We start from the raw sequence: 12,172 nt of genomic DNA on the forward strand, positions 1-12,172 counted from the left end.
CGCCCTGGACAGCAATGACTCCACCAGCAGGAAGGGCAACAAATGTTTATTGGCTTCTCTAAAAGCCGGACCGGAGACGGGTCTTCTCTCCCGATCAGGTTGCCCCATCCCACAGCCCCACCAACCTGAGGTAGTCCCACTCAGAGGTCCCCGGGGAGCCACCCCGACTGGGCAGACACTGGAGATGGGGAGGAAAAAATTTCAGGAGAAGCAATGCTATACAAGGTTTTGTTTGTTTGACAGCAGGTATGGGTAAGGGGGTTCCTGGGCGGGGCTGGCGCCCCACGTTCCGCGCGGCCACGTCAAGAGACCCGCACTGGCGCTGGTGGTCAAGGGCAACCAGCCAGGCGACATCAGCCGGAATGCACTGATTTCGAGGCTTTGTGTTCATTTCGCCCTTGGCCCCTTCTCAATCGGCTTCCCGATATCCTTCCCCCGCAGCTTGAGGCCTGAAAGAGCCATTGGCCTGCTCACCGCCATGGTGGCCACTCCAGGACCCAAGAGGCAGGGCAGTGCCACGGTGCCCCCACCCCTCCACCTTGAGGAGGCAGTAGTGCCCACTGCCCTCTGAGCACCAGCTCCTTTCTCCATAGGAAGGAGCGGTGGGCAGAGGAGGAAGCTTCGGACCACACCAGTCCTGGCCAGCTTCAGCCCACTGTCCTTGCACCCGCTGACCTTCCAGGGCAGAGGGGAGATGTCACCCCCAGAACCAGACTTGAGTGCTCTGGGAGCCCCACGTACTGGTGCCACACCGACACCAGGGGGGAGCCCAATACCCGAGGGGAGGACACCAGGGCCTAAACAGTATGGCCTCTGAGCCCTCTGTCCATGGGCTTGGAGAGCACTGGCCAGCCAAAAGGGACAGAGAAAATGTGAAACTGGCGGGGGGGGAGGGATTGTGAGTGACACTCCTGAGCTCCCTAAGGCTCTGCAGAATCCTGCAGCCTCAGAGGCCCTCCTGTGCTTTAGCTGCTCTGCACCTGGTCGGGCAGCAGCAGAGACCCGATGAAGGACCCGAGGACACTCACCGATGGCTCTCTCGATTTTGCCCAGAACCTGGTTATTAGGAATGGCCCGTCCGCTCTCATAGTCCGCGATGACCTGCGGCTTTTCGTTGATTTTCTAAAGGTACGTATTTTGTGGATGGTAATTCGGGAAGGCGCCACAAGACTAGCACACAGCCGAGGGAGTCGCCCCAGGATCCCCTCCCAGGACAACACCGGGGCCAAGGGCCTTCCTGGGTGTGCCCGCAGAGGATCTGGGGTCTATGTACACTCAACAGGAAGTTACAGCTAATCTGATGTGGCTTCCCCAGGGAATCCCAGAGCAAGCAGGAGTCCCCAAGCTGTGCTGCAACCACCCGCCCACCTGCAGCCTGGGAGGATGGGGCCCGCCACGCTCACCGTTGCCAAGTCCTTCTGGGTCAGCCCCTTGCTCTGCCGACCCTGCTGGATCACCTTGCCCACCTCCAGAGTCACACGGTCATGATGCAGCTCCTCAGTCTCCCGGTCCAGCTTGGCCGTGTTCTTGGTGATTGAATGCTGTTTGTTCTGGCCAGCAGCCCCTGGACCGCACAAGGCAAGATCATAGCATGTGGTTTGCAACAAACCCAAAAAAAGCCAATCCAGAACAGGAAGCAGGCCCCACAAGCACTCTGTGCCATGGTGACGTGGGAAACCAGGTGAGGAGAACACAGGGAAGCTCAGAGGCTGGGAGCACAGGGCATCTCCTGCTCCCCTGCTTGCTGACCACACCTAGCACGCTGCTCCACTAAGGTCCCAGCCTGGTTCCAGCTGCGGCAGCTGCCTCGACACCCCTGGTGCATGGCGGGTGCACTAATGCCTGTTGCAGGGAGAACCCCAGCAGCACACCCCTCCCTCCATGAGGGAGCACCGGTACTTACATTTCTTGGAAGTCTCCACATCTTCTCCTCGTCTCTGAGCTGCTAAGATGGCCTAGAAAACGTGGACACGGTGTTTGGTCAAACTCAGATCTGGCAGGGCTTGTCCAGCACTGAGAAGCGAGGCCGGTCTTAAAACCCAAGCTCAGTTCACAAAAACCCTCTGCCATCAGGTACCCAGGTGCCTGTCCATAAGGCGCCAACAAGGAAAACCCAGCCCGCTTCTTGCTGCTGAGAACCCATGCTGACCACAGCCCTGCTCCTGCATCAACAGGAAGGAATGCCTGTGCTGGCCCGCCACAGCCTCCCTGGGCCAGTCCATCCTAGCATCAGCCCCCAAACACCGTCAACCAGACCCATACCCTTTGACCTCCACCTGCCAAATGCTAGTAAGATGTATTCCTCAGGACTCTAGCCTTAGAATGGTGACTGGGGCTGCGCCACGGCTGCTGTGTTCAGAGATGCTTTCTACCCGCGTTCACGGGACTCCTAGCTCCTGACTATTAAGTTTCCACTGGAAAAAAGGACAGTGACTTTGGCTCGGATCCTGCAGGCCTCAGACCAGCTCTGGGCAGGTCAGCAAATGCCTGTCCTGGGGCCACTAGTCCTGGCTCAAACCTGACAGGCAGGGTAGGCCCTCCACATTGGTCTCATACATGATCACAGGTGGACCAGCCAAGCCAGAGACCTTCTGTACCTTTCAGGGCATGTCCCCTACGCTCCCGACACCCATAAGCAGAGTCCACCTATGCCCTGGGTCTCTAGGCACCTGGGCCTGGGGATAGACTGCAGACAGCCAGAAGCAGGTCTCAGAGCCATTCCCCAACCAGCTTCGGACCTCGGGGCGCCTGGACTGCCCCCCTGCACCCTAGTCCCCCAGTCCCTGCCCACCAGTCCTCCCCTTCAACCTCCCCTGGTCCCCTGTTCCACCCCGCTGTCACTGGCCACAAGCCCACCCTGCGCCCATTCCCAACTTCCATGACCTGGGGCCTCACCCCGGCCTCCCTCCCAGGCCTATATCACTGGCCCCAAACACTGCGGGGCTCCTGCACACCCAGCCTCGAGCAGCCAGTCCGCGGCCGCGGTCTTGCCCCGGTCCTCCTCTCTCCAGCCCCGGCCTCCGCCGCCGGCCCGCTCCCCCACCCTCTCCCGTTCGCACACCGTCCCCGCCCGGCCATCTCCCTCGCCCAGGTCTCCCGTCTCCCATCCCAGGTTTCGGGCTGGTCCTCCCGCCCCTCCGCCCCTCGGGCCCCCAGACACCCCCCCGCCCCCAGTCCGCGGCCTCGCCCCGGCCCCGTCCCGCGTCCCCGGCCCACCGGCCGCCCCGGAGCCCCGAGGCCCGCACGGCGCCGCACCTGCTTGGACTTCGCCTGGGCGGCCGTGGGGCCCTTCTTGCGCAGCACCGTCACCGTGTCCCAGTCGCTCTCGGCCATGGCGGGCGGGCAATTCCGGCTCCGTCCCGCGGTTCCGCGGCAGCTGCTCGAGACCCGGCGGCGCGACGTCCCCTCGTCGCTCGGCCGCTTCCGGCGCCGGCCGCCGACCCGGCCCTGCCTCCCCATTGGCCGGCGGCTGGAGGGGGCGGGCACTTCCCGCGCCTCTGAGCCAATCTGCGCTCGGCTCGTCCAAGCGAACGGCGGGCGGTGCGCGACGTGGGGCGGGAGACGTCGCGGCCGTGCGCGGAGGGGGCGCGGAGGGGGCGCGGAGGAGGGGAACCTCGCTGGGGACCTGGGGTGCAGGCGGTGGAGGGGAGAACGGAGCCCCGGGAGCAGGGGGGCTGCGTGCTCGGGGACCGGAGCCGGGTCCGCATTCTCGGGCACCCGGTCGCGCGCTGGGTCCCTGTACGGGAGCTGGTGGGGTCCTAGCACCACCATCTGAAGTGGGTCTCCTCCGCAGCCGAGCTCATTTGCTGCTGCAAAAACGTAGGGGGCGAGGTGAATGCGGGTTTGGGGCGCCTCAAGCATGGACAGTTTGGGGAGGACTCTTTAAGAAAAAAGTGTAAAAGGATAATAAGGTAGTCATAAAAGTTAATATTCTTGTATAACGTGTGTCGTTTGCATAACATTAAAAACGTGCTTGATTTTACAATACTGTAATATTTTGCTGTTCTCTCATGATTACCATGAGATAAAACGAGAAAAAAAATATATTTAAAAACGGACAAAAGCCACAAGCATCACAAAATTTGGGAAAAAATAACATTTGTATAAATTAACAAGTGCATCTCTTCCATGCTTTTCCTTACATTTTTTTGGCTGTATTCTCTTTGACTGCCATATCATGACTTTGCAGAATTGTTTCATGAAAAAAACAGAAGGGCTATTCAGACATTTCCCTAGGGCATTTGATAAAATTTGTATCTGATTGTTGGAATTGACGTTGGTTTGTGTAACACTTGGGGTTGGTTTTTTTTTTTTTTTTTTACACTTGGGGTTTTGCATAGATGTTCTTACAGATTTATGCTTCACAAACCCAGGAATTGGGCAGCCCCGGTGGCCCAGTAGTTTAGCGCCGCCTGCATCCCGGGGCGTGATCCTGGAGACCCTGGATCGAGTCCCACATCAGGCTCTCTGTATGATGCCTGCTTCTTCCTCTGCCTGTGTCTCTGCCTCTCTCTGTCTCTATGAATAAATAAATAAAATCTTAAAAAAAAAAAAAACAGGAATTCTGATAAATGCAATCTCCATCTAAAAAGAAAAAAGCATGTGGTATATTCAATTGTTTATACTTTGTTATGAAATACATTTATCAAAAGAGACAACTTTTATCCAGCTCTTGGGGAGAACCAAGCCCCCTGCTCCCAATTTGCAGACTCATTCCTGGTTCATACTACGAATTGTTTCTTCACTTCCACAAGTTAATGCTCTGCAGGTGACTGATTGGCAGCCATAGAAGACCCACCTGCCCCAGGAAAGGCTGGCAAGACTGAACATCATGAGAATATCCCATAAACCCTAGCTAAGTGCATCCCAACTCAAGGTTGCCTTAACAAGGTCCCAAAAACGCCTGTGTTCACCCCAGCGGGTCCCAGAAAGAGTGATGAAGCCCACCTGAAAAGAGGCAGTGGTCCCAACCAATTATGGTTAAAATCCACGAAGTTCACCAACATTTGGCCAGGTGAACCCACTGCTGGGATGCTGGCAACAGAAGTTACATCAGCTGCATCATGCTGTTGCAACTGCCCTGGTTGGCTCAGATCCAGAGGATGGTTATTGAGACCTCAGTGCCGTCCGCCGACACGGTGTCTGCCGTACAGTCAGTCCCATCTAGCCTTGGACAGGAGTCCAGGCCTGAGGCCACAGAGACTTCTGGAGCTCCTTGTCCTTCTGGCACTCCTACCGGAACACAGGTGAAGCAGGTGTCTGTAGCTCCACGAACACTGACGCTCCCCCTACTCTGAGTGCTGTCCAGGGCCGAGTAGCCTTGGGTGTGGAGCCACAGCAGGTGTCACAGAACCAACTCTAGGAGGCCTGGTGAGCAGCCCATATTCCTTCCAGAGGTGCCATACCACTCACCTTAATGGTCCTTTGCCTGCATTGTTTACAATAAGTCCACCAGTGGCACCCATCTACCTTCATATCCAGAGGAGAGAATAAACAATTCTAAAAGCCTTCTGGAAAAAAATAAATAAATAAAAGCCTTCTGGGAAACAAAATACCCAGCAATTTCTGTATTTCTAAGATAAAGTTAAAATGTATCCCTAACGAAAAACTGACATCAAAGGTTATCAACTATAAATTGTCTAGTAAAACCTAATGAATGTGTGAGTCTGCGCTGCTCATGAAGGAGGGATTCCTCACACATTGGTAGAATCACAATTCCTGTGATTCTACCTCCTGGCTGTCCAGCCATTGTGTGAGCCCTTCTGCCTCTAAAACATTTTTTTAAATTGTGGTAAAACACACTTAAGATTACCGTCTTAACCATTTTTGAGTGTACAGTTAAGTACTATTAAATACACTCATACTGGGGTGCCTGGGTGGCTCTGTCGGTGAAGCATCTGCCTTCGGCTCAGGTCGTGATCCCAAGGTCCTGGGATCGAGTCCCGAATTGGGCTCCCTGTTCAGTGGGGAATCTGCTTCTCCTTCTCCCTCTCTCACATATGCATGCTCTAATAAATAAAATCTTTTAAAAAGTACACTTGTGCTGGTGTGAAACCATTGCCATCCGCCATCTCCATGACTTTATTTTGTAGAATTGACACCCTGTCTCCCTTAATCACTAACATTCCTTTCTGCACACCCCCCAAGCCCTTGGCGACTACCATCCTCCTTCCTGTGATCTCAGCTCCTCCAGGGACCACCTAGGAGTGGAATCCTACAGTATTTGCACATAGGTGACTGGCTCTCTCAGCGGCATCCTCAAAGCTCATGTCTTACAGCAGGTGTCAGAACTCCCCTCCTTTTTTGGGTGAATACTATTCCATCATATGTCCATACCCACGTGCTGTGCATCCATCCATCCATGGGCATGGGCTGCTTCCCCTGTTAGGTCTTTGGAATAAGGGTAGCATTTCATGATCTTCCACCCAAACCATTTGGTCAGCATGTCGGGCCCTCTAGGTTTAGAAAATAGCACCCTTGAACCTGGGGATATTTTCTTGCACTATTTCTTTGATAACTTCTTCCCCTCTCTTCTCTGCTTTCAGTCTCAGGAACCCCCGTCACTAAGATGATAGATTAAGCACATCATTGAGTCTCTAATGTTCTTGTTTCTATTTAAAAATTCCTCTCCAGGAGATCCTTGGGTGGCTCAGCAGTTTGGAGCCTGCCTTGGCCCAGGGCACGATCCTGGAGTCCCAGGATTGAGTCCTGTGTCGGGCTCCCGGCATGGAGCCTGCTTCTCCCTCTGCCTGTGTCTCTGCCTCTCTCTCTCTATGTCTATCATAAATAAACTTTTAAAAATCTTTAAAAAAATAAAAATAAATAAAATTCCTCTCCAGGGGTGCCTGGGTGGCTCAGTTAGTGAAGTGACTGACTCCTGATTTTGGCTTGGGTCATGAGATGGAGCCTGCTTCAGATTCTCTCAAAAATGAATGAATGATTGAATTATTTTTCTTTCTGTTCTATTTTTGGGAGGTTTTCTCAATTTATGGCTGTTTTGCTGACCTTTTTTAAAAATTTTTATTTATTTATGATAGTCACAGAGAGAGAGAGAGAGAGAGAGAGAGAGGCAGAGAGAGAAGCAGGCTCCATGCACCGGGAGCCCGACGTGGGATTCAATCCCGGGTCCCCAGAATCGCGCCCCGGGGCAAAGGCAGGCGCTAAACCACTGCGCCACCCAGGGATCCCTGACCTATTTTTTTTTTTGACAGCACATCTAGAATTTCTTTCTTTTTTTTTTTTAATTTTTTTTATTTATTTATGATAGGCACACAGTGAGAGAGAGAGAGAGGCAGAGACATAGGCAGAGGGAGAAGCAGGCTCCATGCACCGGGAGCCCGATGTGGGATTCGATCCCGGGTCTCCAGGATCGCGCCCTGGGCCAAAGGCAGGCGCTAAACCACTGCACCACCCAGGGATCCCCACATCTAGAATTTCTAAGTGCTCCCTGTTATAATCCACATGCCCCCCTTGTAGCATCCTGTTTCACAGAGTCTGATCTCTTCTCCGAATTTCAGGTCTATTCATATTTTCTTCTGGCACCTGCTCCCCCACCCCCCATCAGTTCTGGCGTCTTTCTCTCAGGCCTCCAACGCCCCTTGGCTACCTGTCATCCTGCACAGCCGCAGCTAAGGAGCCTCATGTGCATGGTAGGATCTTCCAGGGCGGGCTCCTGGTCTGGGGGATCGGGCAAGGGCAGGGTAATTTCTTCTGAGGGTCCCACAGAGCAACATCCTGCTCACCCACTGTCTCCTGCTTAGCCTCACCGCCATCCTCAAAGGGGAGCCCAGCATCCCTGAGGCTTGAGAGCCCGTGCACTCATCATCCACTGCCTGCCAGTGAGGAACGGGGTGTCACCTGCCTGTGCTGGCTGGGGAGGGGACTCAAGGCCCAGCTGTCCTTACATGGATCTCCTTGCAGCCCAACCTACTCAGACGTGTGGGCTCCTGGGTTTGCCCAGTGCCAGTGCACCGTGCTCCTGATGACTCCACCTCATTCTGCAACCCAAACCAAGAGGTAGATTTCATGTAACAAAATTAGCTAAAAGTTCTTTGGTTTCTTTCTTTTTTAAGACTTTAGTTATTCATGAGAGACACAGAGAGAGGCAGAGACACAGACAGAGGGAGAAGCAGACTCCCTGCAGGGAACCCAATGTGGAACTCAATCCCAGGATCCCGGGATCATGTTCTGAGGTGAAGGCAGCCTCTCAGCTGCTGAGCCACTTGGGCGTCCCTCCCCTGTGTTTCAGTAGCAAAACAGACCACATTGCTGCAGTGAGGGCTTGAGTTACTTTCCAATTGCAGGGATGTCTGAAAGCCAGGAGGATTGGCTTTGGTCACACAGAAACATGAACGGAATAGAATTTCTAGAATGTAGCATGAAGTGGAATTTTTAGGACTCCCTACCAAATGGATCCTGCATAAAGTTCTCCCAAATCTGTGGCTTCAAGGGAAAGTAAATTACCAAAGTGAGTGTTTTTTGACCAACGATAGCAAAATAGGTGGGCAAATACGGCTGGGCTGGGTATTAAATATAAGGAGAAAATGATTGACAAAATCACTATCAAATTTGCAGACGTTGAGCCTTAAACACAGAGACTGGGCTATGATATTGTTCATTACTGTTAAAAACGTATATGTTGGGCAGCCCAGGTGGCTCAGGGGTTTAGCGCCGCCTTCAGTCCAAGGTGTGATCCTCGAGACCCAGGATCGAGTCCCACGTTGGGGCTCCCTGCATGGAGCCTGTTTCTCCCTCTACCTGTGTCTCTGCCTCTTTCTCTCTCTGTCTCTCATGAATAAAAAAATCTAAAAAAACCTCGTATATGTTGACATAAGTATTCCCTTATTTTTTTGAAAATATACAAAGTTTTAATCCTTCATTTTTCCCTCTTTTAAAAAATTATTTATTCATGAGAGACATGGAGAGAGAGAGAGAGAGAGAGAGAGAGAGAGAGAGGCAGAGGCACATACCAAGGAAGAAGCAGACTCCATGCAGGAAGCCTGATGTGGGACTCAACCCTGGTACTCCAGGATCATGCCCTGAGCTAAAGGCAGATGCTCAACTGCTGAGCCACCCAGGCAACCCACTCTTTTGTCTTTGTTTTTGTTTTACTGGCATGATGTGTACACAAAGTTCAGCCAAAGAACATTTTTACTGCTTGCTTTCTGGCCGCTGTCGTCCCTGAATGTACCTCGTGCGGTGGCGGAGGAGGATAGTAAAGGACCTGTCCATCTAGCCGTACATGCTGGAGGGGAGAAGGCAGGGCTGTCACCCTGGGAGGGAGCATGGGCAGCTGGACTTGGCACTGAGGAGTAACTCCCATCAGCTCCACGCAGCTTAAGAATCAGGAGCACGGAGATCAAGCAGGGAGCCAGGCATCGGTGGCTGGTTACTGGGAGAGAAGGGAGGCCAGCTGGCCAGAGAGGGTGAGGACTGACTGTGTGGCCTGGGGTCTGGGGAAGCAGGGAGGGACAGTGGACAGGAGGTTGGACCAGGGTCCGAGTCCCAGTTGGGTTGAAGAATACTGGCATACCGGACCAGGGTTAAAGCCAAACAGGTGGGAGCCCCGTTGCAGAAGGCAGCAGTGGTGGGCTAGGGAGTGCCTGCCTGGCAGGGAGGAGGAAGGACCCTGGGGGGGGCACTTGGAGCCTCCCAGACATGGGGGGGAGGGAGGGCAGACCTCGGCCAGGTGATCAACTTGGCGGGTTGAATGTGAGCAAAGCCACCCCCAGTTTGCAGGCTCCCAGTGAGGCCACCAGAGCAAAGTTCCTGCGGAGAGCGGGTTGCAGTGGGTGCCTCCCTGGCCTGGGTGGGTGGCAGTTCCTGCTGAGGCCGGTAGGCGGCGAGGCAGACCCGCTGCTGCGCTGAGTGGGAGGGGGCGAGGAGGGCCTTGAGGAGAGCAGTGGGGTCTGGCTCCTAGGAGGCCCTGGGGACCTCAGCTCTGTCCGCCTATTAGTTACCCAATCATGCCTTCATCTATCCAACCAGGAACCGAACCCTGAATGAGACCAAAAGGACCACTGACCTCCACAGACCCGCATCTGAGGGAGGAGACAAACTCACAAAATGATTAGAGTCACGTGGGGTGAGGGAAGGGGGAACCCTGTCAAACCCAAGGCCACCAGGAGAGAGACTCATCTTCATCTGGAGACCTTAAGGCCTGCAGAGGGCCCAGGCAGGTGCCAAGTTTGGGGCTGGCGAGACTGGGGACCTCAAAACAGCCGACCCCAGGCCAGCAACCTCCCAATAACGCTGCCTTGCCACCCCAACCCCATCTTCCCCCCCCCAAACTCTTTATAGACACCCCTGCGGTTTGCCTGGTCAGGACTTCCCTGGTCCATGATTTCCCCGCTCTCTCCCTCCCCTGTGGGCCGTAGAACCTCGAGAGCGCATCCTATTAGAAGCCTGTTTCTTTTCTTTTCTTTTTTTTTTTTTATGATAATCACACACAGAGAGAGAGAGAGGCAGAGACACAGGCAGAGGGAGAAGCAGGCTCCATGCACCAGGAGCCCGACGTGGGATTCAATCCTGGATCCCCAGGATCGCGCCCTGGGCCAAAGGCAGGCGCCAAACCGCTGCGCCACTCAGGGATCCCTAAAAGCCTGTTTCGATCAACTTTTGCCTGGCCTCTCTATTCCATTTCACTACTGATGGAATTAAACCTGACACCAAGTACCTGGAAGAGGTGGGAGGCTGGTCCAGGTGAGGGCCTGGCTGGTGCAAAGGCTGAAGGGCCAAGCCTGCCTGGTGAGCAGAGGCTAGGGATGGCTAGGGCAGCCTGAGCATTTTTTTGGTTTTGGTTTTGTTTTTGTAGATAACCTCTATGTCCAATGTGGGTCTCAAACCCCAAACCCTGAGACTGAGAGATGCAAGCTGTACCAACTGCACCCTCCAGGCGCCCCAGCCTGGGCATGTTTGATTGTGTAGTGAGGCTGGCTGAAGGGAGGTGGTTGAGGAGTAGGGAATCTGTGAAGTTTGCTCCTGTCCTGAGTGGGGTGATTTGGGGCGCTCTTTGCTTTCTTTATGGTACTTTTCTGTTTTCCAGAGCTCCTGCTACTCACAACACGAATGTTTTTCAGGCTATAGTAACGTCGTCAGGCGGCGGTGTGGAGTGAACATGTCCCCTTGTCTCCCCTCCTCAACACTCGTTACTTTTCAGTATATTTTTCCGAGTCTGCGGAGGTACGAACGGGCCTGGCAACAGTCATCTGCCTCTGCTGACAGGGACGCTGTGTCCCGCACATGTTGGACACCTTCCTGCTTCTTCACCATGAGTGAACTTCAGCTTGGGTCCCGCTGCTGGGCAGGCTTCCCTCTCCCTACCACCCTGGGATGCCCCCACCACCCACCTGTCCCAGTGCTGGCTGCCGGCAGGTCAGCCACAGGCCTCACCACCCTGTGTGTTTCTTCTTTTTGAGGGGCTGCCCTAGGGAGGGGCCGTGCACACTGTGGAGGCGGGGGGAGCCCCTTCTGGGTCACCTTTCTGGAAAGGTGCTGTCAGATGACTGCACAGTGAGAGCAAAACTGGCTTCCTTTGGAAGCCTTCACGTGGCTGAGAAACGAAGCGAAGAAAAGGCTGGGGCATTAGGGTGGGAGCCCGCCTTGGGGGTTTAGTAGGGGTCCCTCCTCTGGGACCAGAGCTGGGGACATGAGGGGCATCCTGTGTCCTGGGGGCAGGGAGCTGGGTCAGCCTTCCTGCTTCTGCTCCCAAGGGCCTGAGTGAAGTAAGGGCCTTGGAGGGGAGTGGCCAGGCCCTGTTGCTAGAGGAGCAGCAGGACTATCCCTGGGGCACAGGGGATAGCAGGGGGAAGGAGAGCAAATGGGGGCATGGGGGGGCCCTGCCTGCCCTCGAGAGCCACCAGGCCATCAGGCGGAGTGGGTGCAGGTGTCCACAGGCCCTCAGGAGCAGCCAAGGTCCACTGCAGCATGGACCCTGATCTGCCGGGGCCCCTGCCTCTCTGAGGGGCACTGGGGGCCCGGGAGAGCAGCCTTCTGCTGCCTCTGGGACCCAGGCCTTCAGGGAGCAGGGGGAGCAGGATGCGGGCCCTCCTGGGTTCGCCTGGGGCTGCTCCGGGCCCTCCCCAACCCCTCCCACTGTGGCTGCCATGGGTGGAGTTTTGCTTTCTTTTTGGCAGGAAGGAAACTGAGTGGGAATCCCCTGAGCTGCCTGACG

The 12,172-nt window shown here is 54.8% G+C and overlaps 1 protein-coding gene across 1 annotated transcript; it reads right to left on the reverse strand.

The window, feature by feature from the left end:
* Positions 1-30: 30 nt before the first annotated feature.
* Positions 31-3,431, reverse strand: EDF1 (endothelial differentiation related factor 1). The gene is made up of 5 exons (XM_041724185.1): positions 3,256-3,431; positions 1,904-1,955; positions 1,404-1,564; positions 1,029-1,122; positions 31-449 (listed from the first exon to the last, which is right to left on the reverse strand). Exons 1-5 carry the CDS (start codon positions 3,331-3,333, stop codon positions 388-390), a joined length of 447 nt encoding a protein of 148 aa, XP_041580119.1. The 5' UTR covers positions 3,334-3,431; the 3' UTR covers positions 31-387.
* Between the last annotated feature and the right edge of the window lie 8,741 nt (positions 3,432-12,172).

This window comes from Vulpes lagopus, chromosome 12 (assembly GCF_018345385.1).
Source record: "Vulpes lagopus strain Blue_001 chromosome 12, ASM1834538v1, whole genome shotgun sequence".
Lineage (NCBI taxonomy): Eukaryota > Metazoa > Chordata > Mammalia > Carnivora > Canidae > Vulpes > Vulpes lagopus.

Excerpts from the sequence above, each read along its gene's own strand:
- EDF1 (XM_041724185.1), bottom strand. The coding sequence starts at position 3,333 with ATGGCCGAGAGCGACTGGGACACGGTGACGGTGCTGCGCAAGAAGGGC. Across the intron at positions 1,956-3,255 it reads CCCAGGCGAAGTCCAAGCAG|GCCATCTTAGCAGCTCAGAG; the intron begins GTGCGGCGCCGT and ends CACGTTTTCTAG. Across the intron at positions 1,565-1,903 it reads TGTGGAGACTTCCAAGAAAT|GGGCTGCTGGCCAGAACAAA; the intron begins GTAAGTACCGGT and ends TGTGCGGTCCAG.